Source organism: Musa acuminata, chromosome BXJ2-9, assembly GCF_036884655.1.
Source record: "Musa acuminata AAA Group cultivar baxijiao chromosome BXJ2-9, Cavendish_Baxijiao_AAA, whole genome shotgun sequence".
In the NCBI taxonomy this organism is placed as follows: Eukaryota; Viridiplantae; Streptophyta; class Magnoliopsida; order Zingiberales; family Musaceae; genus Musa; species Musa acuminata.
This window is the reverse complement of record NC_088346.1, coordinates 724372-750208: the sequence shown is the minus strand read 5'-3', so window position 1 is coordinate 750208 and position 25837 is coordinate 724372. Positions and strand designations below refer to the sequence as shown.

General features: G+C 35.3%; 1 protein-coding gene and 1 long non-coding RNA gene across 3 annotated transcripts; one reads left to right on the top strand and one right to left on the bottom strand.

The window, feature by feature from the left end:
- Nucleotides 1-1653: 1653 nt before the first annotated feature.
- On the bottom strand, nucleotides 1654-2139 carry LOC135623953 (uncharacterized). Its single transcript, XR_010491574.1, has 3 exons — nucleotides 2072-2139; nucleotides 1903-1974; nucleotides 1654-1790 (listed from the first exon to the last, which is right to left on the bottom strand). It is a non-coding gene; the product is annotated as an uncharacterized LOC135623953 (long non-coding RNA).
- A 9059-nt stretch (nucleotides 2140-11198) lies between these two features.
- LOC135622275 (probable alpha-mannosidase At5g13980) lies at nucleotides 11199-25612 on the top strand. 2 transcript variants are annotated; one of them, XM_065123980.1, is made up of 29 exons: nucleotides 11199-11497; nucleotides 11582-11665; nucleotides 11750-11838; nucleotides 12002-12176; nucleotides 13061-13180; nucleotides 13260-13346; nucleotides 13422-13493; nucleotides 14791-14904; nucleotides 16316-16416; nucleotides 16507-16600; nucleotides 16704-16871; nucleotides 16953-17042; nucleotides 17669-17734; nucleotides 17844-17900; nucleotides 18343-18559; nucleotides 18855-18994; nucleotides 19258-19326; nucleotides 19452-19511; nucleotides 19614-19685; nucleotides 20948-20995; nucleotides 21115-21234; nucleotides 22909-22974; nucleotides 23180-23292; nucleotides 23413-23497; nucleotides 23851-23961; nucleotides 24028-24123; nucleotides 24881-24928; nucleotides 25061-25129; nucleotides 25202-25612. In XM_065123980.1, exons 1-29 carry the CDS (start codon nucleotides 11282-11284, stop codon nucleotides 25424-25426), a joined length of 3072 nt encoding a protein of 1023 aa, XP_064980052.1. In that variant the 5' UTR covers nucleotides 11199-11281; the 3' UTR covers nucleotides 25427-25612. The 2 variants fall into 2 exon arrangements, with proteins under 2 accessions (XP_064980052.1, XP_064980051.1); XM_065123979.1 differs by having other exon boundaries at nucleotides 18849-18994.
- The last annotated feature ends 225 nt before the right edge of the window (nucleotides 25613-25837 follow it).

Here is a 25837-nt window from a genome sequence, read left to right as displayed (position 1 = left end):
TCTATCGGTCAAAGTGTGAATCCTATGATCACAAGCATAATAGCAAATAATTTAGTATAGTGCAAATCACTAGACAATGGTTGTTTGTTCTACATGTTATTTATTGACCTCGGTAGCATAACCAATCAATAGGTGAGCTAATCTCCATAATCATGGCTGCGGTCTTTGAAGAAAAATTTTATGGGAGAAATAACTGCACAAGTAGCATGGATATGTGCTTTGACTTATATTATAACAAGAGAAATATTTTGGATAGCACCATCGAAGATTGCATCATTGTTAAATTTGTACTCATTTTATCCCATGTTCTTGGCAACATCCTTAACTGTGGTTGATGTAATTATGTTAAACTTGTTTTTCCATTCATATAAATTTGGCAACCATTCGTTAATGTGAAAAAAATTACGAAAGATGGAACACCAGCTTTTGGCCATACAAGTATTGCTCTTGTGTTTTGTAAAAAATATCCCATTTTGATAGCTTAATATATCGATTCATCTTTTGTTGTCAAAGTTGAGTAAATTGTATGTAATTACGCTTGATAGTGAATGATTTACTTTGTGATCGTATATATGTTTGCTTAAAGAGAGAACACAAATAAATCAGGTGGAGATAACATGTAGAGGTTGATTGCTTCTTCCCTACTTGATACTGCAACATGTTCGAGACAACATATGGTGTTTGTGGGAGATGATGGCACTGCTCCAGGACTCGCCCTACACAGATTGTATCATGATGTTGCAGTGCAGCAGAAGTGCGTAGAGTTTGGCTTCCAAGCCCTGTGTTTAATCAGTTGCTCCACCGAGTTCTCTTTGTTTTTTGATCATCTTAATCCATCGAGAGAATTTCTTGGAAGTATTGGTCTCATAGGGAAGCATCAAACTGTTGTACTTGCAATCCATCATATCTTGATCCTTTTCTCCCTCACTCTCGTAATTTATTGATTCCATCTTTTGCTACAACTGGTGGTATATGTCGAGCAGTGATTTAGAGACTACAAGGAAGGGGGATACCAACTTTTGTTTGTGAATTATTATTATTATTATTCGAAAACCTTACAAGCTCTTATTCCTTTTGAAATTGCCACCAGTGGTAGCTCACATTCATTGGAGTCAAAAGTGTCAGAGACAATGCAAGTGTTCAACAGATCACAGTGCAAAGTGCAGTTGGTTTAACTGATGTAAAGTACATATCTGATTCAACTAGTATTAAGTTTGAGAGCAAAACTTATGGTGAAGCTTGTGTACTGATGAGGATCCAAGTAGGTGTAAAAGAGTTCAGCTGTAACGATATTAAATAGAATTTCTCTGCAAAGGAAATCCCAGTGGATTATTATATAGGTAGCCTTCACCACTATGTCAGTGTCTTGTGGACTGCAGAGAAAAATATTGAAGATTTCAATGATTTCATTATTATATCTCTCTACATAAATAGGTTTTTTTCTATAGTGTAAAGTTTTGGGAATTTGTGTAGCATCATCCCACCGAGTACATAAATTTGTGAAGCATTCCTCGGAGATGAAGTAAGCTTTATCTCGCACAGGAAGAGAGAGAGAGAGAGAGAGAGAGAGAGAGAATAGTATTCTGAGAATGGTCACTGGAGTAGCTTGATCATCTGTATGTTGGTGCTTGATGATGCATGATGGGGGTGGCTTCGAGGTTTTAGCTCGGTGGTAGCATCAGAGGATCTTCAATATTCTCTACCGAAAAGAGCAACATGTCGTCGAACTCCATCTCATCGAGACACCTTTGTTCTTGTTCCAGATCTTGTCTCCTAAAACTGCTATCATCCTGAACCAGATTGATTGATACGAGTGTCGTCAGGGATAATGTTATAATGTATTATATATAACCTTCTGAAGAAAACAACCAAGATTAGAGGTAGAAATGGTTCTTCGCCTACCTCTGGTTGCCCACTCAAGTAACCAAGGTCATGTAACATGGGACTCAGCAAAGCAAGCTTCGTCGAGAGAAACTGGAGAGTGGTAATTTGTTGTCAGATAAGAAGAAAGAATTAAGGAAACCATGTGTGTATGTGTATGTGTATGTGTATGTATCATCATCTTGATCACCTCAACTTGGTTTTGTAACGATCGCACATAGTTGATGATCTCATCCAGGATGAGTGCTTTTCCCTTCATCTATCCAAGGCACATTTCAGCTATTAGCAGTGATGTGGAGAGAGGGGATTCAATGAAAAGAATGGTGGGTACACAAGTCACCTGGTGGCAGCCAGGAACAAGACCTTGCAACACGTCCATCCTCTCACTAATCTTCTTCCTTCTGACCTGAAAACACATGATACGGCATATTGGTTAGATCTTCATTCGATCTATATGGCCAGCAAAATGCTACGTGTGGATACCCTTTCTGCAAGGCTGTGGCTATCAGTCGCTTCGCCTCTCCTCGCTCGCACATGAATGACATCGACAGGCGGCTCCGACGCTTTCTTGCCATCAACTTTAGGCTTTTTCTTGCTTTCCATCGCGCCCTAACAAGCCACCAATCTCATGCAACAAGTCATGTGGAAGCAATAAGGAGCTATGAACAGTCCATGGAAACCAAATGCCACATGCATGCACATGTACCTGAGACTTGCCGGTGATCAAGCGAGCTCCAGCCGCGCTAGGCTTCCTTTTCCTCTCCGCACAACCTGGCTGTGATCTTGGGATCTTATCACCCTGGGGTTCATCTAGCACTGGTGAACGACCGATGCATGGAGCTCTGGAGCAGTTGTCGGAGGTACTGCTGCCGGTGACTTGGGTTCTGGCATCAGTTGCAGAGATCTTGGGGTTGGCTTCAAACCAGGGGTAGCAATCGATCTCTCCAAGATGCTGTGGGCAGATGGGCATCTCCATGTTTGAGAGGCAAGCAGAGTCCAAAATGAGATGGTAGTCTTGACATGAGAAGGCCATCATCTGAAGCTGTGAGAAAACCAAGAAAAGAAGGAAGGCAGTGTTGCTGGGTGGGTACAATGGCAGCACACACTGAGAGAGAGAGAGAGAGAGAGTTCGCTTGACTGGTCTTGTCAACAGCTTCTCTCCGAGGGTGTGCATTAAATAGAATCAAACCCATATGCCATCGACGCAACAATTTGTCGTGCTCATTTAATGCCCAAACTTGCATGAAAAGTATGGCGAAATGGTTCGATTAAATATGTATTTGGTTGAATTAGTAGAAAATTATTTAGGTTTTTTTTTTATAGGAGAAATGCTCCTATCTTCAGAATTTATTTTTTTTATCTATTACCTAAGATATTTTTTTACTTTCACTCAACCACGTTTTACTCTTTTTCTATAGACCGATGCAAATCGATTCAATTATAATAATTTGTACTATGCTATATGATTTTATAATATTTTTATCACTATAAAGAATATATTATAATGTAGTGTAAATGTATTATGTTAAATTTTATAGAAACATAATGTTTACATTACTTTTACACTTAACAATGTGTAATAGTGTTTCAAGTAATATTAAGAAAATATTATAATATAATATAATATTTTCATACTACGTTATAATTTTTTTTTTATATAAAGATGCCAGCTATCTTAGTTGCTAAGGGCTTAAATTTTATGGACTTAAATTTTACCTTGGTCACTTACTCATCGTAAAAAAAAAAAAAAAAAAAATCTAATATTACTGAAAACACTATAACATAGTGTAAAAACACTATAATTATATCGATTCACCCTACCAAACAATCCATAGGAAAAAGAAGAAAAAAAAAGGGTAAGTAATTGGGATATTTTAGATATTAGATAAAAAAAAAAGAACATTCTTACGAAATTTAAAAAATGAGGCCGTTTCACTAAAGAAAATATTTTTTTAGAAATTCGTCCAATATATTATTATTATTATTATTATTATTATTATTATTATTTGTCAAACTTAACATGCTTTTAATACTACATTAATCCTTAGGAGACTGAAAGATCTTACCCCATTTCTTGATATCAAATTCAAGATAGAGGCTAGTCGAAGAAATCCATCGAACATATAATAAAATGATTCATATGCACACAAATAAAACATGCGCAGATATCAAATTAGATCGCTTTTACTATATATAGAGTAGCAGCCATCAAAATTTTATGGTCAGCAAAATTTTGGCTTTTAATTTTTCTATTTTACCTGTTTATATTCACATTCGACTCGGTTTAATCACTTTCTCATGTTGGTTGGTTATGATTGATCATCAAAGAATAGTTCAGCAGAATGAATCATAAGAAATATTCATGATTAAATAAAATTTATTGGACGATATTCTAAGCTCGTGCTTTATAAATTTTCGAATAAGTTTTCGAATCCTTTAACTTCTATCATATAAAAATTTAATACAAGACATCCTTAAGTTGGTTTAGTACGTAACCATCATATATTTTAGATTGAAAATCTATACTGAAACTTTAAATAAGTGAGTCGAGGATACCATCATCACTTAAGTATGTTTTAGATTAAAAATTTATATTAAGGTTTCAAACAAGTGAGTCGAGTATACCATCACTATTTAAGTATAAAAATTTATTCGATGAAGTTTTAAACTCTAATTTAATCATGAATGTGACATTATACAAATTTGATTTTTTTTTCTAATTTTTTTTCCAAGAACAAAGTATTTGCCAACATGTTACATGCACTACAATTTTTTATGAGTAATATTGGGAATCTATTTTTGTCATGTTAGTTTAGGTTACTTATTTTATTTTCTTGCGTATGTGTCCAAGTCACATGTAAAGAAAGAATATGGTTGACCATATGTACCTTACTCTTAACATAATATTGAACCATTTATTCAAGTAGTACCAAAAATCTCCACCTTGGTTTCATATTTTTATCATAAATCATCTCTTAATTTGTGTTTTTTTAGGGTTTAGTTGAAGAAATTGAGATCGATTCGATTAATCCAATTCAATAATATAAAAAATATATAGTAAGATGAAATAAAATTTAAATTTTAATTGAATAAACTTAGGATACTTCATGTTAGCTTATTTAGGCGTAAACTCGGGTTGATGTGTGATTAACCGATAACACTTAAAGTAACTTTTACATGCTTACATGTTCTTTGACATGGTGACAACATATCATCCTAAATTTTATATCTTAAATATTAGATTGATGGTAGTGTATGATACTCATTTATAAGAGTCGAGGGTTAAATTTTCGAATGTATTATCTAGTCTAATCGATAAAGACTCTATTAAATCATGTGTAATTAACAAAAGTTGTTGTCAACAAAAGTTTGTAATCTTTAGAAGGTTCGAGATGGATATTTGTAATTTTGAACGAAAGGATAAAATATTATGTTACTCGACGTGGGCACATAAATCTTTGGAAGGTTCGATATTGATGTTTGCATGCAGTTTTGAATGAATGGATAGAATAATAATAATATGTTACTTCACATGGGCGCCAAAAATATAAATAAGAGTTAAAGGGACAACGTGAAGCTTCTCTTTCGATTGTCTCATCCAAACATAAAGAAGGTGAAGATGAGGAATCTGACAAGAGAAATATTGAAACAGCTCATCCAAAAAATTGAAATCAATGCCAAAACGTACCTCCATTTTCGTAAGTGCTAAAGTTAGGACAGCTTCGAGATATATATATATATATATATAGATATATATATATATATATATATATATATATATGTTAGAAGAACACCATAGAAATCCTTCCCGTGATAGGAGTCAGATGTCATGTTGGGTCCATCTACGTACTAAAAAAAAGATCAATCATTGTCCGGTGAAAAAGAGTTCAATCGAGACAAATCTTCTCTTTATATGCAACACAACAACAACTTCTCATCTTCGCATATTCTTCCTAGATATGTATCCATCTTAATTTCCTTGCCTAACTCAGCGATAGAGGGACCAAAATATTCTCTACCTCATAGTTTTACTCATAATATGGTGCGATTATGGGCATTAATATTGTTAAACGATACAAGCCATAGCCGCATACATGTCAAGTGAATCAAAAACAAAGATTTGATCGGTGATAGTAATTCATTCTATTAATGTCCATTATCCTCTTAAAAGCAGATTAAGTACATATATACATAGATGGAGATAGAGGATATATTATAACATAGGTTAGTAGGCTAATCATTATTAAAAATATTCATATGTGTAGGATAAAAAAAGATAATCTAAAAAAAATTGTATTTCTATTGTTACGAATCGAAAGACTCTATGTCACATATATTTAATTTTTCTCCTGCTTCTTGTTTTTAATTTATATTAGAATTAATATATATTAATTTTGATCGATTTGATATAGGTTTTTTTTATAATTTATTTCATTAATTCATATCAATGCATCGATGAATTATCAATTCGATATGTATCGAGTTATACCGAACCATATTGAGTATATCAACCCATGATAGATTAGATATATGTGTAAATATCATTAATATCGAATAGTACAATAAATCTTGAATTTATTATTATTTGATTTCAAATGATTATCTTCTTAGATTAATAATTTATAGGATAATAAATTACTCTTTTAATAATAAATGAGAGAACATATTATATTATGTTGATGGATCGGTCTATCTCATCGGATCCATACGCGACAATAACGCGTTAATATTTGAGTGGGAATCAAATAAAAAATAAATAAATGCGTGCACAGCCATCAACTAACGCACGTGAATCCCATGGCATCGTTAATCGGCGCGTGCGGTCAACTATGGCAGGCAAAGGTGGCGCGACTCGCAGCCACAATCCTGCGAGGATACGTCTCTTGGAAACGCGTCAGTCCAAAATACTGGGTAACGACAGCGGTGTCGGAATCGCGTTTCCGGCGTGCTCGACAGCCTTAATGATCCAGTCGAGCTTCGGATGAACCACACGTCCCGACGCAATCTATCCGATCTTTTGTTTGTAGTGCATTGGGTTGTCGTATGAAATGTGATCCATCGTTGTTTCTCTCCCTTTGATTCCGTGGAATGATCAAACTGTATCGTCGATCATCAATCCACTTGTTCTTTCACGTGTGGATCGAGATAAAATATATTTTAATGAAAAAAATATAAATCCTCATTCGTCACCCATCACGGGAGTGTCAAACACACACCTGTATACGATGGATCGGAAGCATCGGCTCCGTATGACTACTCGTTCTTCGACCTAATCTACACTATGGTTCGTGTGCCAAAACATTGCTTCGCCTGCATCGAAATCAAAGCTCGTGACCATTAAAAGAGATGACCAAAAATAGAAGGTGTCCACACTAACATGCCATTTGTTGGTATGTTGAATTTAAATAAGCTACATGCCATTTGTCAGTACTTCTCATACTTTTGAAAGATTGTACAGAGTCGAACAGTTGGGAATAATGTTGTGTGTTTGTCGAGATGAGATGAATAGGAGTCATCGATCTCATCAAGAACAAAAAGAATACTTCACTTAGTTAGAAGAGATTAAGAAGACTCACAGCAAGAGGATATTTGAACTATGAAATATGGATGATGAATGACTACTACCTCTTTCTTATCACAGATACATGATTGTCTTCGTTTGCTTCTTTCTGTAAGGATAGAACTGAAAGAATGATATCAGCTTCATTCATATTTTATTGAGATGAGATGAAGAGAAGTCATCGATCTCATTAAGAACAAAAACAATAATGCTTCACTTAGTTAGAAGAGATTAAGAAGATTCACAGCAAGAGAATATTTGAAATATGAAGATGATGAATGACTACTACTACTGTTACTTTCTTATCGTAGGCACATAATTGTCTTAAATGTTAGATTATGTGACCCTATTTAATTAGTTAAGATATATTATAAATATTATTTGATTCTGATTCTGAGGAATTCTCCTAATAACTTATTTTAGATTCTCTGCTCTCGCATATAAATAGATAGGACCTTTAGGGGACTAAGTGAATCATCTGTGTGTATTTGTGTGCATCTGAGTAGCATCTCAGAAATTGAGAGATTAAGATTTTTCTCTCAATCTTTCTCTCTCATAATCCCCTAATCCATCAATCTATGTGGTCCTATGAAAAGATAGGAAGAGAGGAGAAAGATCTAGTTCTCCTTGCAAATCATTGTAGATTGATATTTCAGATCCGAATATGAAGCGTTTGTAGATCAGATAAGGTTTATTTTTCTGAACAACAAGAAAAGGTACGCATCGTAATATTGTTAGATTCAATTTATTTGATTTTAATCTTTATATAAAAGTTTTTTCGCATTACAGATAGCATGATTATATATTTTATACAAACAAAAAAAACCTCTACGAAACTAAGATTTCCACCTGCCCCGCTCCTGCCAAGACTAGAGAGAAACTGAGATGCGTGAAGATAGATATAGCATGAAATGGGATCTTTTGCTTCCCTATCATGCAAAGAAAACGGTTTTCTGATGCTTATAATAAATGGATAAAGATGAATTATTGTGAGTAGAAGAAAACACCTTAATCATAATATAATCAAAAAAATAAGCGCAGAAGGAACGTCTCATTAATCGCATCCCTCCAAAGAACCCCTGTAAAATTATTACTGAATGCTCCCATCCATCACGTTCTAAGAAAGGCCGGCGAAGAAGAAAGAAAATAAAAACAAATTATAAGCTGCAGGAAACAGACAAGAGAGGTGAGGAAACTCTTTGTCAGCAGACCGACCCCATTGCAGTGTAGCAAATCCGCGAAGTAGATGTTATACCGAGAGAGGACGGCCCGTTCAGTACAGTCGCCCTGACGTTGGACTGTGTTGAGCACTGGTGGCGATGCGTCATCATCTTTGCAAGGAGAAACAGCAGCCTCATGTCGTCGTCGTCGTCGTCCGCGAGCTGCATCAAAGAAACACATGCACTGATAACTGATACTGTTGTCGGACGATTGAGCACACTGTACTGTCTGAGTGTCGCCGACGCTGCTTCCATCTGTTCGTCTCCATACGGTAAGTCTTGGGTCTGTTCAGCGCACACGTCAATGATTTCTTTTGTCTTTATATATATATATATATATATATATATATATATATATATATATATATATATATATATATATATATATTGACAATTCTTTATTTCATATAATCACTAAAAATAATAAAATATAATTTTATTAAATGTAACTCGTCAATTATCAAAAAATATAATCCTTTGCTTCATGCATCTCACAACTCCTTGTTTGGTCCAAAATATGAATCTTTTGGTTGACATGAATATGTTAACATAAATATAGTTTATGTTAATAATGTGTATAAAGAGAAAAAATAATGAATCGATGATGGTAAGCAACTTAAGGATGAAATCGACATCAATATAGACGAAACTGTGTCATTTACAACAAGCTTGTTTGAGAGATTACTAGATAATTTGATATATTATGATATCGCTCACATGCCAACCGTCAGCAACCACATAAGCACCAACAAGGAAGTTTGAGATTGATACGGTGTACTACAGTGATGTGACATCTCAAACTCGGACGAAATGATCATTTGCACCCATGTTATTCGGCGCCGTGCAAGACGACGTTAGAGCTACTTTGAAAAGCTTAGAACAACGTCGTGTGACGCAAATTCATGCAGGTCGGTCAGTGCTTATATGGGAGGTATAAGCCGATCGCTTGAGGAGTCGATTGCTATTAATAGATCTCGTATGATTGACTCTTTTTTATAGGTATAAAAGTCGACCATTTGATTGACGTTAGGGGAAGAACCTCGAACACTTTGACTCCACATAGCCCAACTCAACACTGACTTGACCTTTAGAAGGGTTAAGTCGGAAAACTCCCCTCCTGGCTTTAACCTTTACACAGAGATTTAGTGGAGAAAAAGTAGTAACCAGTTGAGAGAGAGAGACCACACTCGGGGGGTGACGAAGCTTCGACTTGACTCGACTCACCCCGACATCGACTTATTCTGTTCAAGCTTCTATGTGGGTGACTATGCATACTCGGAATCGAACTAAGTCGTGTTGGCACATCAACAACACCGTAAGGTTACCAACACTAGGTCAATGTATGTTTGATCTTTAGAAGATTGCAACAATTGGGGATTCTTCGTGTCGAAAACGAATGCAACTCGACGACTCAGACCCTTAAATTCCAGATCCATCGTTACATGCAAAACCCAAAACCCAATTCCAAACCAGAGAGCGGCTCAGACACGAAACAATCTGGCTTGAATCACATCTCAAACCATCGACACTTCTCGTTTAGAAGAACATTATTATATGTGAGTACAGTTTGCTCGTATCTCGGCGCTCTCATTGCTGATTAATAGCCATGTCATGTGAACTTTTCTTGGGAAACAAAAACTGCAAAATTATATCAATTTATTTACAAGAATCCACTCTCATATATTTTCTTTCCCCGTCTATCATTAAAATCGCATATTAAACTTCATATTATTTCCATAATTTGTAAGAGTACATAATATTTTTCCTTCAAAAACTTCCGAAATTTAATGACCATTTGAAGAAACAGAAATCAAACATCATTGCATTACGAGTTTGATGATTCGTCCATCTTTTTCATTTATGTGCTGCTTTTTTGTTATTAAATAAGCGTATTTGGCTGATTCCACATCTTTTGGTTCTTCTCCTCCTCTCATCGCGGACTAAAACATTTCTACTCCTTCCGCCTGCTCGTTTTCATACCTGCCTTGCCATTGGAGGAACCTGATCGGTATCCAATAAAATGCCAGGTATGTTTCTGGTAACTGTCGACGGAGGGAAAATAACTTTTTGTTCGTTTACGAAGCACGATTATGGCAAACAGGACGATGGCAAAAATTTCTCCGCGTCTCATGACCCAGACGTCGGATCATACGTTAATAACAAGACAGAAAACATATAAGAATCTAATGAAAGTTCAGCACGTCGTCCATTAATAGCCGACGAAATCTCTTCTGTCGAATCAGAAGCCTGTTTCTGTTCTCTTCAGAACAGTAGATCACACAATCACTGATTTCCGGGCCAAGCCTTATCCAGCCCACCAAACAGCATCTGTTACCTCCTCGAGAACACGACGAGCTTGTAGTACCACTTACGTGGCGATAAACCATTGGATTTCGGTTTTAAGAACAGTGAACGGGGGACAAGACACAAGTGCGTGGATTCGACCGTCACCTTTGAGATTTGTGCAACATCAGTGCCTAAACTTGGGACGGAACAGAAAACCAACGTTAACCTCTGCCTCGATTCCATCGTACCGCTGTTCCTCTTCCCTTTTACCCCACTCCCCTCTATATGCCACTTCTCTGAGGTAAATGCTCTCTGTTGCTCCCCGCCGAAGTCCATGGCGATCGATCATCCTCACCGCCGTACGCGGCTTTCCGCCTTACTCTTAGTCGCGCTGTGGTCACTGGCGGAGTCCAAGTATATCGCCTACAACACCACGCAACGGATCGTCGCTGACAAGCTCAACGTCCACATCGTAGCCCACACCCACGACGACGTCGGGTGGCTCAAGACCGTTGATCAGTACTACGTCGGCTCCAACAACTCTATTCAGGTCCCTTCCTCCTGATTTCTTGCACATTTAAGTGATTTCCGAATGATCCCGGCGTGAAATTTTTTATCCCCGTGTGGTCCGTAGGGAGCATGCGTCCAGAACGTTCTTGATTCGATCATTCCCGCGCTATTGGCGGATAAGAATCGCAGGTTCATCTATGTGGAACAAGTGGGTCGCTATTTCATTGCCTTGGTTCGGTTTTGATTTGGGATTTTGGGGTTCGTGGAAGACTTATGCTCGAAATGAATACAGGCGTTCTTCCAGCGATGGTGGAGGCAGCAGAGCGACGAGATTAAGAATACGGTGAAGGAACTCCTTAGCTCCGGCCAGTTAGAATTCATGTAAAGACTTCTTATTTTTTGTTTCTTTTGGCAGTGTTAATTTGATGTGGATCATTGTTATCGTGAATTCATCAAGGCGTCTCTTTTGTTTTTGCTATTTCCTCTTTTTCTAAATTATGGTGAGTAGTTTTACAAATTAAAATTTCACCTTTTCTCTTTGAAGAAATGGTGGGATGTGCATGCATGATGAGGCTGCAGTCCATTACATTGATATGATTGATCAGACAACCCTTGGGCACCGATTTATCAAGCAGGAATTTGGTATAATACCTAGGATTGGTTGGCAGATTGATCCCTTTGGACATTCTGCCGTACAAGCTTACTTGCTTTCTGCAGAGGTAACATTTTGTGATTGACATCCATATCTAGCTTTCTGCTTTACTTCCATGGATATGGTCCATCCGTGTTAATGTGTTTTTCACCCTTGTGGTGACTGATGAACTCGAGCTAAGATAACTTCTCTTCCAGTATTACTTATCTGTTATAAGTTCTTCATATATTGCTATGATGCATATATGCTATTTGTTTCTAGCTTCGAATAACAGTTGTTTCCAATATTAACTATAGCCAAGATTTTGATGCAGAGCATGTGAAATTCAAAGTGATATCTATTTTTTCTGTTTGTATGGTTTATAAATTGGTAGAAGCTTGATGCTTTTCTATGGTTACTAAAAAGATTTATTACAGAAATAATACTGATAGATATCGTTCCTGATTCTTTGGATAAAAGGAAGAACATTGATTAAATAACTAGTATGATAACTCCTACTCGAGCTTCTCACTATGCTTCGATACTAGGTAAACTCTGATACCAATTATTAGACCCTTGCTTGATGGGATCTGATAATTGGTATCAGAGTCGACAATGATTAATAATAACTTGATTATTAGTTAATAACAACCGATTTGTGCTCAACGAATTTGTCATTATTGGTTAATAACAATTAATAATACCAATTATCGGTTGTTATTACTATTCTCACTAATTAATAATGAACTCTTCTTTTGTAAGTGCATTCTTCAATGTCATCATCTAAAATATGACAAGCATTATATCATTTCTTTATATGAAGAATCAAGAATGTTGATATGTCTATCAATTTAAAGTCGTGCTATCCTATCTAAATGATATGTTATTATATATAAAATAAAAGCTATAGTCTTTTTTCATTTCAGACCCTTGCATGATATTTTTCTTTGAAGAGGCTTTAATAAATTGCAGGTTGGATTTGATGCTCTTTATTTTTTTCGGATTGATTACCAAGATCTGGCAAAGCGAAAAGACCTGAAGAGTCTTGAGGTTATATGGCGGGCTTCTAAGTCCCGTGGCTTGTCTGCGGATGTGAGTCTATTTTATTCTTGCACCTGATTATTTCATTATTCTGTTTCTCCTTCGTGCCTTATTATGTTTCTTTCTTTAGATTTTCACTGGTATATTCCCAAAGAACTATGAACCTCCCCCAGGTGGCTTTTACTTTGAAGTAAACGATGATTCTCCTGTAATTCAGGTAATTTGTTTGAATGGTATTTAAGTGTCTCGGTGTTTTTAGAGTATCTGATTATTGTATTTCTTTCTAATGAAGGATGACCCTCTTTTGTTTGATTACAATGTTCAAGAGCGTGTTGATGATTTTGTTGCTGCAGCTCTATCACAGGTAGTGTTATCAGCTTGGTGGTTCCATACTTTCTTTATTTCTTCTCTAACCTTTTTTTTGAAGTTCCTTAGGATAACCAGAACTTAATTTGCTGCACTATTTGAAGTACATAACTATATGCAGACACCAATTCATGGCTAGTCCAGTTATGATTATGTGTCTATTTGTTATGTGAAACAGGTTTGCTAATTGAAAATTCAAAATTGAGGTACTAAGATTTGTCTGCCATTGCAGAACCTCAAACTCCAAATTTTTGGTTTTCTGTCATATTTGATCACCTGGATATTTTGATATTTCAGGACAGTTCAAGATACTCTTTAAACACGTTAATGCACTTTGTATCATATCTGTATTTACACATCTGTCATAAAGAAGATATAACACAACATTTTCATGAGCTTTTTTTTTAAATGATATAATCTGTCAAATTAATTGTTGACTATATCCACAAAATCTTGAATGCCTATACTATCATTTTATGATGTGTGCTAAATTTTAGTTCCCATGTCCTTTGTATAATTGACATATTAATATGCCATCCCATTTTATTTATATGAAACTTTGACATAGAAGCCATGTCATGTAGTTTAAAATAGTTTGTTATTTTCTGGTTGTGAATACAAATCATATTTTATCAGTTTTCATTACTTACAACTCGTGGTAAATTCCATCTCTTTTTTCAAACAATCTACAATACTTCCATCAGATGCACAAGTCAAGGAGCTTAATTTAGATTTTTTGCTATAAAGTTTACGTTGTGTTCGTTATCAAGATTTATTGTAATCTTCACTAACAATGTAGTAAACAATTTCTATGGCCTATCAAATTTTACATGCTAGCAATATATAGTTGCAGGAAATTATCAGTTAAATGACAACTAATAACGTGTATTTTCAGGTTTACATGCACGTCTGAATGTGTAAACAAGAGTGTCTTTGTTCAAAATTCATTGTTAAATTGATGGTTCGTCTAGACCCCTCAGATATATGAAACTTATGCTATAGGCTAAGGAATGTTGCATTTTTCAACCACTTCTTTTTCTTAGCTAGGTAGCAATATTCAGATATTGTATGCTCTGCATTTTCTTGTCCAATGATTGTTGTGATACAGTATTTTTCTGTGCCATGTCATGCTCTGATTAGTACGTTCCACCATAGTACATTATGCACGTGTAGGTATTTTACACACCAACTTATATGTGTTACCTATACTTGCATGAGATATTGTAGGTAGTATCATGTACAATTTAACTTGTCTCAGGAAGCAAGCTATTAAAAGGTTTGTTTTATATTTTCAGGCAAACATTACCAGAGCAAATCATATAATGTTTACCATGGGGACAGATTTCAAGTACCAATATGCAAACTCATGGTTTAGGCAGTTGGATAAATTCATTCATTATGTCAACAAGGTATTTTTTTTCTGATATTATAAAGAAAATGGCTTGTTGAGTTGTAATTTCTTTAGATATTGCTATTTAGAAAAAAATTCATTTCTTACATTCTTTCCTTTTGTGATTATTCCTTTTTATATATTATGAGATGTCATGATCTAATGTTTCTATTCACTAGTGTGTAACGAAAGAGTTATTAGACCCAGTGTCTGCCATACCGAATCGTACCGCCCGGTATGGGCGGTACGTACCGGTCCGACAGGACAGCGGTACGCGGATCGCCCGGTACCGGTCCGCACTGTAGCAATGCTACAGTGCTCGGTACACCGTACCGTACCGGTATCGAGCCCAGGTCGAAATACCGGTACGATACAGTATTGCGAACCTTGATTAGACCTTGGTTGCCTATGTTTATTCTTGACCATAGCCATGAAATGTACAATTATTTTTATAATTGTATCAACTAGTGTGTATCATCTATGTTTATTTCTATATCATATTTTAATCACCAATATACCCTTTAAGGGCTTAATTTTGCCCTATTTTCATATTTTATGTTTAAAATCCTAGACCCACTCATTTATGAAACTGATATGCAAAAAAAGTCAAATATTATTTGTCATATACTGTTTATTATTTTGTCCATTCAACGTAACTATGTTCTCTTGTTTATTCTTAGAATTACTAAAATTGCATCTCATATATTCACATATTTAATTAAAAACCTTTAGTTTATGAGGATTACCTCCATAGCTCAAGTTTATAATTAATTTCACTAAGGCTCTCATCAACTAAGATAATATAATCACTAAATAAAATGCATCAGAGAGGTCTATTATGTTAGTGATTACTAAGTTCATCCATTATCAATATGAAAAAGTAAGGACTTAATGCAGATCCTTATCGTAATCCTATACTAATAGGAAACTAACTATACACAGTCCCTATAGTTCTAACACGAGTAGCTACATTGTCATACATCTCTTTAATAACATTAATATAATTAATAGATATACCTTTGTTTTCTAAAACCCAACATAATAAATCTCTAGAAATCTTATCATAGGCTTTCTCTAAGTCAATAAAAATCATATACAAATCTATCTTTTTCTCCCAATACTTTTTTATTAATAACTTTAATAAATAAATATCTTTTATGGTTGATCTTCCAGGCATAAACCCAATTATATTTTCAAAGATATTTGTTTCAAGTCTTATCCTACTTTCAATAACTCTTTCCTAAAGTTTCATCATATGGCTCATGATTTTAATTCCTCTATAATTTGAATAATTTTATATGTCATCCTTGTTCTTGTAAATTGATACTAAAAAACTCTTTCTCCATTCATCAGACATCTTTTTATATCCTTCTCTCTCTCTTTAAAAAATGTGAGACACATTAGTTGAGCTTTTTTTCTCCATGTTTTAGGATGGGCGGGTTAATGCCTTGTATTCTACACCTTCCATCTATACTGATGCCAAATATGCGTTGGAGGAGTCTTGGCCTCTGAAGACTGGTGACTTCTTTCCGTGAGTGAAATGCTTGAAAATCGTGGAAATGTTATCAATTGTCTCATATAGTTTTTCTTTTATGTGACAAATTCATTCCTATCCATTCAGTTATGCAGATAATCCAAACGCATACTGGACTGGATACTTCACCAGTAGGCCAGCCATAAAAGGTTATGTGAGAATGATGAGTGCTTATTATCTGGTATGTAGAACACCTTAAGTTTCGTTTTGTATTCTACATGTAGCCATTTCAAATTTTTGCTCTGCTGATGAGAACATGCCTAACTTTGTGGTAATATAATCAGGCTGCTAGGCAATTAGAATTTTTCACAGAAAGAAATAGTTCAGGCTACACTACTGACAGTCTAGCTGATGCTCTAGCTATTGCTCAACATCATGATGCAGTCACTGGAACAGAGAAGCAGCATGTAGCAAATGATTATGCAAAGCGACTCTCTATAGGCTATTCAGAGGTTACAACATCAACTCATGTTAATGCAGTCTGTTAGTAATTATAAGATGGGAAATTTTTTGATATTAAATGGTACTTACAGGCTGAAAAGCTAGTTGGTGCTTCTCTCGCTTGCTTAACTGAGGCAATATCAAGTCCTGGTTGTTACAACACGACAACAAAGTTTGAACAGGTAAACTTATTTTATTCTTGCTAGGTGATTCCAATTGTTCATGCTACTAATCCTCTTAAGTCTTATCTTTCTGCATATGTGCGTCTCATTTAGATTTTATTAGAATGCTCGGGCTGTTGACTATAAAACAATGTCAGATATGGCAAATGAACATTATTTTCCTTCAAAATTTTAGCTCTAGATAGTTATAGTGGACTAAATACATAATTCTCGAATTTGTTCATTGAAGTTCTAAATATCGGCATGCAAGCTATGTTCACTACTACATTAAGAGTATTTACGTTAGTAATCACACAATTAGCCTGCTATTGTGATTTTTCATCTACGGTAGACATACTATGATGTTGGTTCTGAATAAGAGAATAACAAAGCACATGAATTACTGTAAATCCTGTGGCTGTTTCACTACCTATATAGTTTATTGTTCCAGTGCTATGTTTTTCAGTAACTATGTAGTTTATTTCACTAAATCAGCAGAATTGATGCGCTTATTTAGTATATGCTTAAGAAAAGCATTTTTTTACATGTCCCTCCACCATGAAACAGTACAAAAATAAATTGTAGGGTCATTTTCACAATTTGTTTAAGAAAATATTCAAGGGATATTCTTTTTCTCTTCTTTTCAGTGTCCTCTTCTGAATATAAGTTATTGCCCACCATCTGAAGTAGATTTGTCTCTTGGAAAAAAAATGGTAAGTTCTAATATCAAATATTTTTCTATGATATTTCTTCTGGTTATGTCTTATGGAAAAATCTTTTTTTTTGGGGTTCACGTGTAATCCATAAATCTATTATTTTTAGATTGTTCTTGTCTACAATTCTCTTGGATGGAAGCGGAATGACATTATTCGTATACCTGTAAGTAAATATTCTTCCCTATTACTCATCCTTAACCGATGTATTTCTTTATTTTTCTAGTCATTTCCAAGTCTACTAGAATCTTTTAGAGAGATGAAGCTTCAGATTTGGATTGAATTTCTTAGTTCATACATTAGCATGCCAGTGCAACCTTGCCTACATCAGTTTTGATTATATATGTTCCTTGTACTATTTATCACTTTTGCCTGTAAGGAAATTGTTGACCCATACATCACCATATATCGATTTTACCAATATATCGATTTCTCATAACAACAAAAGACAATGTCATACTGGGTGCAGATGATCTACTTTGTTCCTTTTCTTCAAAACACCATGTAAGAACTGGGACTAAATGGATTCTGTCCTAGGAAATTGCAAGGAAGGTATTGCAACATCTCTTGAATTTTAAGAAACTTATACGTAATTGTACTTGTTGCAGGTGATTAGCGAATCTATTGTTCATGATTCTGACGGAAACGAGATTGAGTCTCAGCTTTTGCCTTTAGCAGATGCTACAATCAACTTACGAAGTCACCATGTCAAGGCATACTTAGGCATTTCTCCGAGTATCACACCCAAATTTTGGCTTATTTTTGCAGTATCAGTACCGCCTCTTGGTTTTAATACATACTTTGTTTCAAGTACAAAAGGAAAAGGTAAAGCTATCTATTTGCGAAGTTATTTTTATGTTTATAGAATACTGTACCGTCTCATTGTACTGATCAACTGTCGGTATGATACATACTGAGGTATACCGAGTTGTACCGAGTATATTGACACATGGTACACTAAGGTGTACCGACGTAACTCCCGTACCGGTCCTCTATTGGACCGGCACATATCACCTGTACCGAGCTGTACCGAGCGGTACAATACGGTATTGCAAACCATGATTTATACACATTTTAGAGACATGAAATGTATCTGAACTATCTGCTGAAAAAGTTGCAGGTTCAGTTGCTTCAGTATCAACCTTTTACTCATCAGAAGAAAGTAAGAGCAGCAACATCGAAGTTGGAAAAGGAAAATTAAAGCTTCTGTATAATGTGAAAGATGGAACACTCACTCATTACTTGAATAGCAGAAGCTTGGTATGTTTGATGGTAGAAGATGGGTGTTTTATCGATCTTTTTATGGTTATTTATTTTCTCTCTTAGTTTTTGAGGTTCTACTAACTGTCATATTGCAGTACAAGTTCGCTTTTAGATCTGATATTTGAAATTTGACATGGAAAATCATGATACCGTTCTTGTAGCTTTCCAAGCTTATGGTTGTGTTGTGAATATTCAGTAGCATTTGATTTTTATTTCTCTGTAAAGCTTTCCATGTCCCTAATTGGTGGTCTGTTTTCAAGGTAAAAGCAAGTATGGAACAGACATACAGTTACTACTCTGGTGACAGTGGAAGCGGTAATGATCCTCAGGTACAAATCCTTGCTTCAAGTTATAAGTTCTTTCTCATATAAATTTGTGATGTTTAATAACTTAATTTATAACCATGGCTAACATTATGGATAATTTCTCAAGAAACTTGTTTTAATTGTTGAAGGCTTCTGGAGCATACATATTTCGCCCAAATGGTACATTTCCCATAAAGCCTGAGAAGAAGGTACTTATTTCTTTTTAGATAATTTGAATTATCCCATGTATCAAGAGTTTGTCAATGTAGTAAATGTCTCCTAAATATTCATATATTATCTTATTTCTCAAGACACCAACCACAATTGTTCGAGGATCTATACTAGATGAAGTGCATCAGCAGATCAATCCATGGATATATCAGGTAACAAGTTTTAAAATTTTGGTGAATCCTATTGTAATAATTAGTACAAGAACTACATTAGATATCTATGCTGGGTGTATCTATACATACCTGCATCTCTACTGTTTATTGAAACTTCTATACTTGTGGGTCATAGAAAGCCTTATCAGCCAAACCATTTTTAACAAACACACACACACATATGTATGTATTTTTTTTGCTTTTTATGTAGCAGCTTGGTATAAAAAATAAAATACTTGATAAATAATAAAAATTCACTTGCGGCATTTGGATGGTGTGCTAACTTGCTGACTCTACCTAATGGAATTTAAATTCTTTGGAGTGGATAGGCACCTTGAAATCATACCGAATGTTCTTGAAGTTGATTTGGATATTTTCAAAATTTGAATTGTGTAGACATCTATAAAGAGGTCAATTAAACTGCCGGCTTGCTAATCTTGGAAGGAACCAAATGATGAATTGTATCTGAAGGACTCATATCCATTACAACTTTCGACTATTTGGAGTCGCCTTTTGTAATGGGCTTTTAAATTAATTATATTCTCTTTTGGGTAAAGAAAACTGAATTCCTGTCTCTATTTTATTTTTTTGCTTTTTCTGTACCAGGGATCCTTTTATCTTTCTGTCCAAAAATCCCAGTTCTCCTATTATCATGACAGCTAACCTTAACATTACATATATGCACTGATCAAGATTTCATAAAAATAAAAAACAAGACACTGGCATAAGTCCTCTCTGAAACAATTGTAATCTGTGCACTTTTAGTGGACTTAGATGAACCATATAATGCATGCAACATCCTGTAGTCATGTATCTGACCGAATTCTCTCCAATTTGCACTCCTCTGGACTCAAATATCATCTGTTCTGCATTTTTGTTTCCCATATCAGATAATTGAGAATCATGTGAATTTAGAGTAGTTCAGTTTTTCAAACTACATAGTCAAAACTGAATTAGAGATAACATGGGAACATAAGATTGGCAATAACAAAATTAAGACTCATTATGCTTGAATGGCATGCTTATCATGTTTCCACACAAGTCTTTCTATGCACCCTATATGTATTGGAATTAAATAAGAATCTTAAAGTTCTATGGTTCCGTGAAGAAGACATAGTTATCATGTTTCCACAGAAATTTTTGTATATTTTCTGTACACGAATGGAATTAACAAGAGTTTCAGGAAAGGCTAAACAGTTTAGGTATGCTGACCAACACAAATTTCACTACTCAACTAGTAAATATGGTATCTCTATGTGCAGGTTTCCAGGGTTTACAAGGACAAGGAGCATGCAGAAGTGGAATTTACAGTAAAGAATTTTTTATTAGAGCTTTTAGGGTTCCTATGTTTTTCACAATTAATACCTTACCTAGTGCTCATGCTGGTTGTTACTAATGAAGATCTTACACTGATATATGGTCATGTTAGGTCGGGCCAATACCAGTTGATGATGAAATTGGGAAGGAAATAGTGACTAAAATTACAACAGGCATGGCGACGAATAAAACATTCTACACAGATTCCAATGGACGCGATTTTATTAAAAGGGTATTTGTGCTACATAATTTACTATATTTTTCAAGTGTTACCAAAGAATTACATTATATTGGCATGTTAAACTTTGGCTTGAAGTTGACCGATGTTTAATATGTCTATTTCTTCATATTGGCACTTCCAGTGAAATGTGTATATGATTCATTCAGAGTAAATGAGAAACAACCAATAAAAGTTACTTTCATATATTGACGGCACATGAGAAGTCTTGGGATGCCTTGAAAATATGCAATTGTATGTTCTTATAATTTATCACTTTCTATTTGATTTGATTTTTCTCAACTGGAAGAAATAGAAGCACATCTCGGACTAGCTGGTCATTGCCAGATGCAATTAAATATACGAGCATATGTAGAGGTCTTTTTTGATAACCATTCAGACTCTTTTAATTTTATTTATCTGAAATAGTTGTTGCAGGTTTAATGGAGCAGCTTATACAAAAAATTGTTTTATGTTATTCATGCTTCATATGCCCTGTAAACTGCCACTACTTTTCATCTTTTTTGGTGTGGTGGAAACTATGGATTCGATTGCCAAAAGTTTATTGTTATTCCCAGGTTCATAGAATTATAGATCATAAATTTCTTGTGTCAGTGTTGCTCTGTGAACCAATGATCAGACAGATCAAGGTTTTAAACTATGGATCAATGTTGTACTAATACACGTATAAGTTTGAACTAGAGAGAAAGAGGGAGAGAAGAGGTGAGGGTTGCTGCAGGACTATTATTTCTAATTTGAATAAATTTCATTAGTTTAGGGGTATTTTGAATATGTTGTAAGATGCCACATGGCAATATCTCCAATGTTTCTACTTTAGTTCCTTGATCCTTTGGTTGCTTAAGGAAACGAAAAAGGATGTCAACGAGGAAAAACATGTAAGAAATCAAAACTTGGTTTGATTGAAAATTACAAATCTTGATTAAAGATTTCACTTGTACAAGATGTTTCCATCATCCTTTGTAGATAAAAATCTACAAACTAAATCTATCATTAAAAAGAAGAACGGTCTCCAAAACAAATGTATCAAGGACTTGACACTCTCACCAAGGCATGGGCTAGGAAGGGTGAATCTGTGTTCAGTATTGGTCACCGGTTCCATGCCGGTCCATGATCGGACTGGTATGGGTTTGGTCTGCCTCGTGTACCATGTGTTCAGCATACCACAATATTGTTGGGAAGGGAAAAGTTGGGAGGAAGAAGGAAGAGGAAGTGATGTATTGGAGCGAGGAGCATACAGTCAGCAGCATGCAGGCGACGATGGGTGGAGAGCAGACACAAAATTCCTCGCAAGGAGTCGCATTGCAAACCCTGGTTAAGGTTGTAAGAAAAATTATATATATATATACACACACACACACACCTGTTGCTGGTTGATGGTCAGACTGATAGATACTGGATGAATCATACCAAACTGGTTGGTTTTGCAATCGATGATCTTAAGCTGTAAGAGGATATTTTCGTGACTTGAGCCTTAGTAATCCAGGTCACAGAACGACAACCTTACCTTGGTCATTATCAATGCTTTTTTAAAGTGTTTATTCACTGCTTTCATGGCTTTTCCAGTTCTTGTTCCGGTGCGTTGTTTATAACCTCCATAGTAGAATTTATGATAGCAGCATTCATGAGAAGAGGCTTTCTCACTGTATTAGAATCTTACATCATCTGCAGGTCCGAGATTACAGATCAGATCTGGAGTTACAAGTTAACCAACCTGTTGCCGGAAACTATTACCCTGTAGGTTTATGGTTCAGATGAACACTCCTGTCCTTTTTATTTTTCTTCTGAAACTTAAATGAGGTGTCTAATAGATGTTCTTTTCATGTAAATAGAGTTATTCTATGAGGATAAAAGTAAAAAAAGATGAGTGGAAACTGGGTAGCATATTATATATTATTATCTTTAAATGGACAGGCTTTATATTCGTATTGTGCTATTTCAGATCAATCTTGGAATTTACATGCAAGATGATAGCACAGAATTCTCAGTACTGGTAGATCGTTCGGTTGGTGGTTCTAGCATACTGGATGGGCAAATTGAGCTTATGCTTCATAGGTAAGTTAACATAAGATGAACAAAGTACTTCAGTTGAAATCAGACGTGTTTTTTTATGTGACATTCAATTTATATAACTAGACTGATTTTATGTTTTATTTATTATTGTATATTGTACAGGAGATTGCTCTATGATGATGGTCGAGGTGTTGGGGAGGCACTAAATGAAACAGTTTGTGTCAATGGTGAATGTGCAGGACTAACAGTATGTATATATTGGTTGTTATTTGTGCATGCTTATCATTTTTTAATCAACCTTTTGAACTTATTGATGGCTCTTCGAAGAGAGAAATCTTGATTGAATGACATGGTGGAATACTATGAGATTGGAGTAAATTTGCTTGAATTTGATTTGTCTAGGAGGAAAATACTCTGTCGTTTTGGTTGAATTTCTTACTAGTGGATATTTTCATAGAATATCTAGTTTCTATTACTTGTTCGGCGTCAGAAACAAACTTTTCGTATCTGCACATACCATCTAAATCAAGGTACTTATGCCAAGTGAAAAGCTTTGCAGGTAATTTACATGGAAGCTTAATGGGTTATCAATTTTGACAGGTTCAAGGTAAATTTTATGTTAAAATTGATCCGCTTGGAGAGGGATCTAGGTGGCGTCGGACGTTTGGCCAGGAGATATATTCTCCTCTCCTTGTAGCATTCTCGATAGAGGTAATACAGCGTCTAGTACCTCGGCTTATAAGTTTGATGCAGGTTCACCATTTTTGTTTTCTCCAGGATGGTGGTAATTGGACAGGATCCCATACTGCAAATTTCTCAGCAATGGATCCCTCCTACAGCTTGCCAGATAATGTTGCACTGATCACTCTTCAGGTATGTGACTTTTCTCCAAAAGATCCTTCCAGAGGCGACCACAGCAAACATTTAATTCTGATAAAATTGAAGCAAAGATGCTTATTGAGTTCTGTATCTGCATGCTTTTTGTTACATTTTACTTTCTTGTTGTTAATATATTACTAAGCCAACTTGAAGAATATTTCTAAACTAGTCTGAAAATTCTAAACGATTGCAATTTACCAATGTTACTGGGATCTCAATCTCTAAATTGGGCAAATTACTAGTGTTTAGTGTTTGGTGCTTGTCATTTTCTGGCACAAAATAAAGTACCTTGCAACCATGTTGGGGATTTTGTCAGATATGCACATTGTTGACATTATCTTACGTAGTACACATTAGACTCTGCCTATTGTAATTGTACATGTGAGATTTGCTCTAACAAATTAATGATTCGACAATTTTCTTCCAATCTCTTTCGGTTATCCATAACATAACTGTTATGAATACCCACATGCAAATGCACATTGTGAAACCGAAATAGTAGCGTCCTTGTTACATTTGAGATTTAGATCAACATGGTATCATCGGTGGTCTGTGATCATTGGAAATCTCCGAAAGCCAAGTCCAGAAGCTGAAATGAAGAGGCTAATTACTTAACAGGACTAGATCATTGTGGTTTAAGTTGTGGTTACTGGTAGTTTTAACATGTTCAGACTGATAGGCAAGTGATCTCCATGTTTTTTTTGTTCTTCTCTTTAATATCTTATTTTTCGAAAATTTAATATGCTGTCAGGAACTTGAAGATGGAAATGTTCTCCTTCGGTTGGCACACCTTTATGAGGTATTATTTCTCTTATTTCCCATTACAATATGTCATTCAAGTAGTGGATTCTTTCTACCTGTGCATGGAATTTAGTAGGACTTCCAAGTCAAGTCTATTCCTAATTTGTTTTGTTCATTTGACAATGTAAAGGTGGGAGAGCATAAAGACCTCTCTGCAATGGCCTATGTGGAGCTTAAGAAGATGTTCCCAGTGAGAAAGGTAAAGGAATTCAACTAAACTGATTTTCTAAAGAGCAATTATAACATCATTTCTGTGATTCTGCTATTCCAGATTGGCAACATAATAGAAATGAACTTGTCTGCTAATCAAGAGAAGACTGCAATGGAGAAAAAGAGACTGAAATGGAAGACAGAGGGTTCTTCTGGTGTTGAAACCATTGCGAGAGGAGCGCCTGTCGACCCTTCCAAGCTGGTTGTGGAGCTTGCACCAATGGAAGTCCGCACATTCTTGATAAAATTCGATTATATTTCCTTTGCCAAAATTGGTGATAGTTGAAATGTGTAACTCAAACCATCATCGACTTTAATGTAGACCCATGTTGCTAATAATGCCGAGCCTGAGAGCATAATCTTATTTCACTAGCTTTTCACCAAATGTAACATGCTCTGGGTTCGTCCTGTCCCATATATGTTCTAGCACTTTTCTAGTCGAAAGTAATTTGTTCGATCGGGATTGTAACTGTGTTTTGAGTTTCTGAAGATAAAATATGGGGTTGTACTTTTCATGGTAATATTTCTGTATATAATTTCTGTAATTTGATTGATTTTGTTGTTTACTAATGAGCTTTTTCTTCCGATTGCCGGTTTATCGTCTTGAGAAGACCATCCAGGAGGAAAGGATTGGACCAGAAGTGATGTTAACTTCAATTGATGAGGTTGACTCTCTTATGTTAGCTCCTCGAGAAGT

Bases quoted from the DNA above. Each gene is read 5' to 3' on its own strand.
- LOC135622275 (XM_065123979.1), top strand. From the start codon at position 11,282: ATGGCGATCGATCATCCTCACCGCCGTACGCGGCTTTCCGCCTTACTC. The intron at 12,177-13,060 runs GTAACATTTTGT...AATAAATTGCAG, and splicing joins CTTACTTGCTTTCTGCAGAG to GTTGGATTTGATGCTCTTTA. The intron at 20,996-21,114 runs GTAAAGAATTTT...TGGTCATGTTAG, and splicing joins ATGCAGAAGTGGAATTTACA to GTCGGGCCAATACCAGTTGA.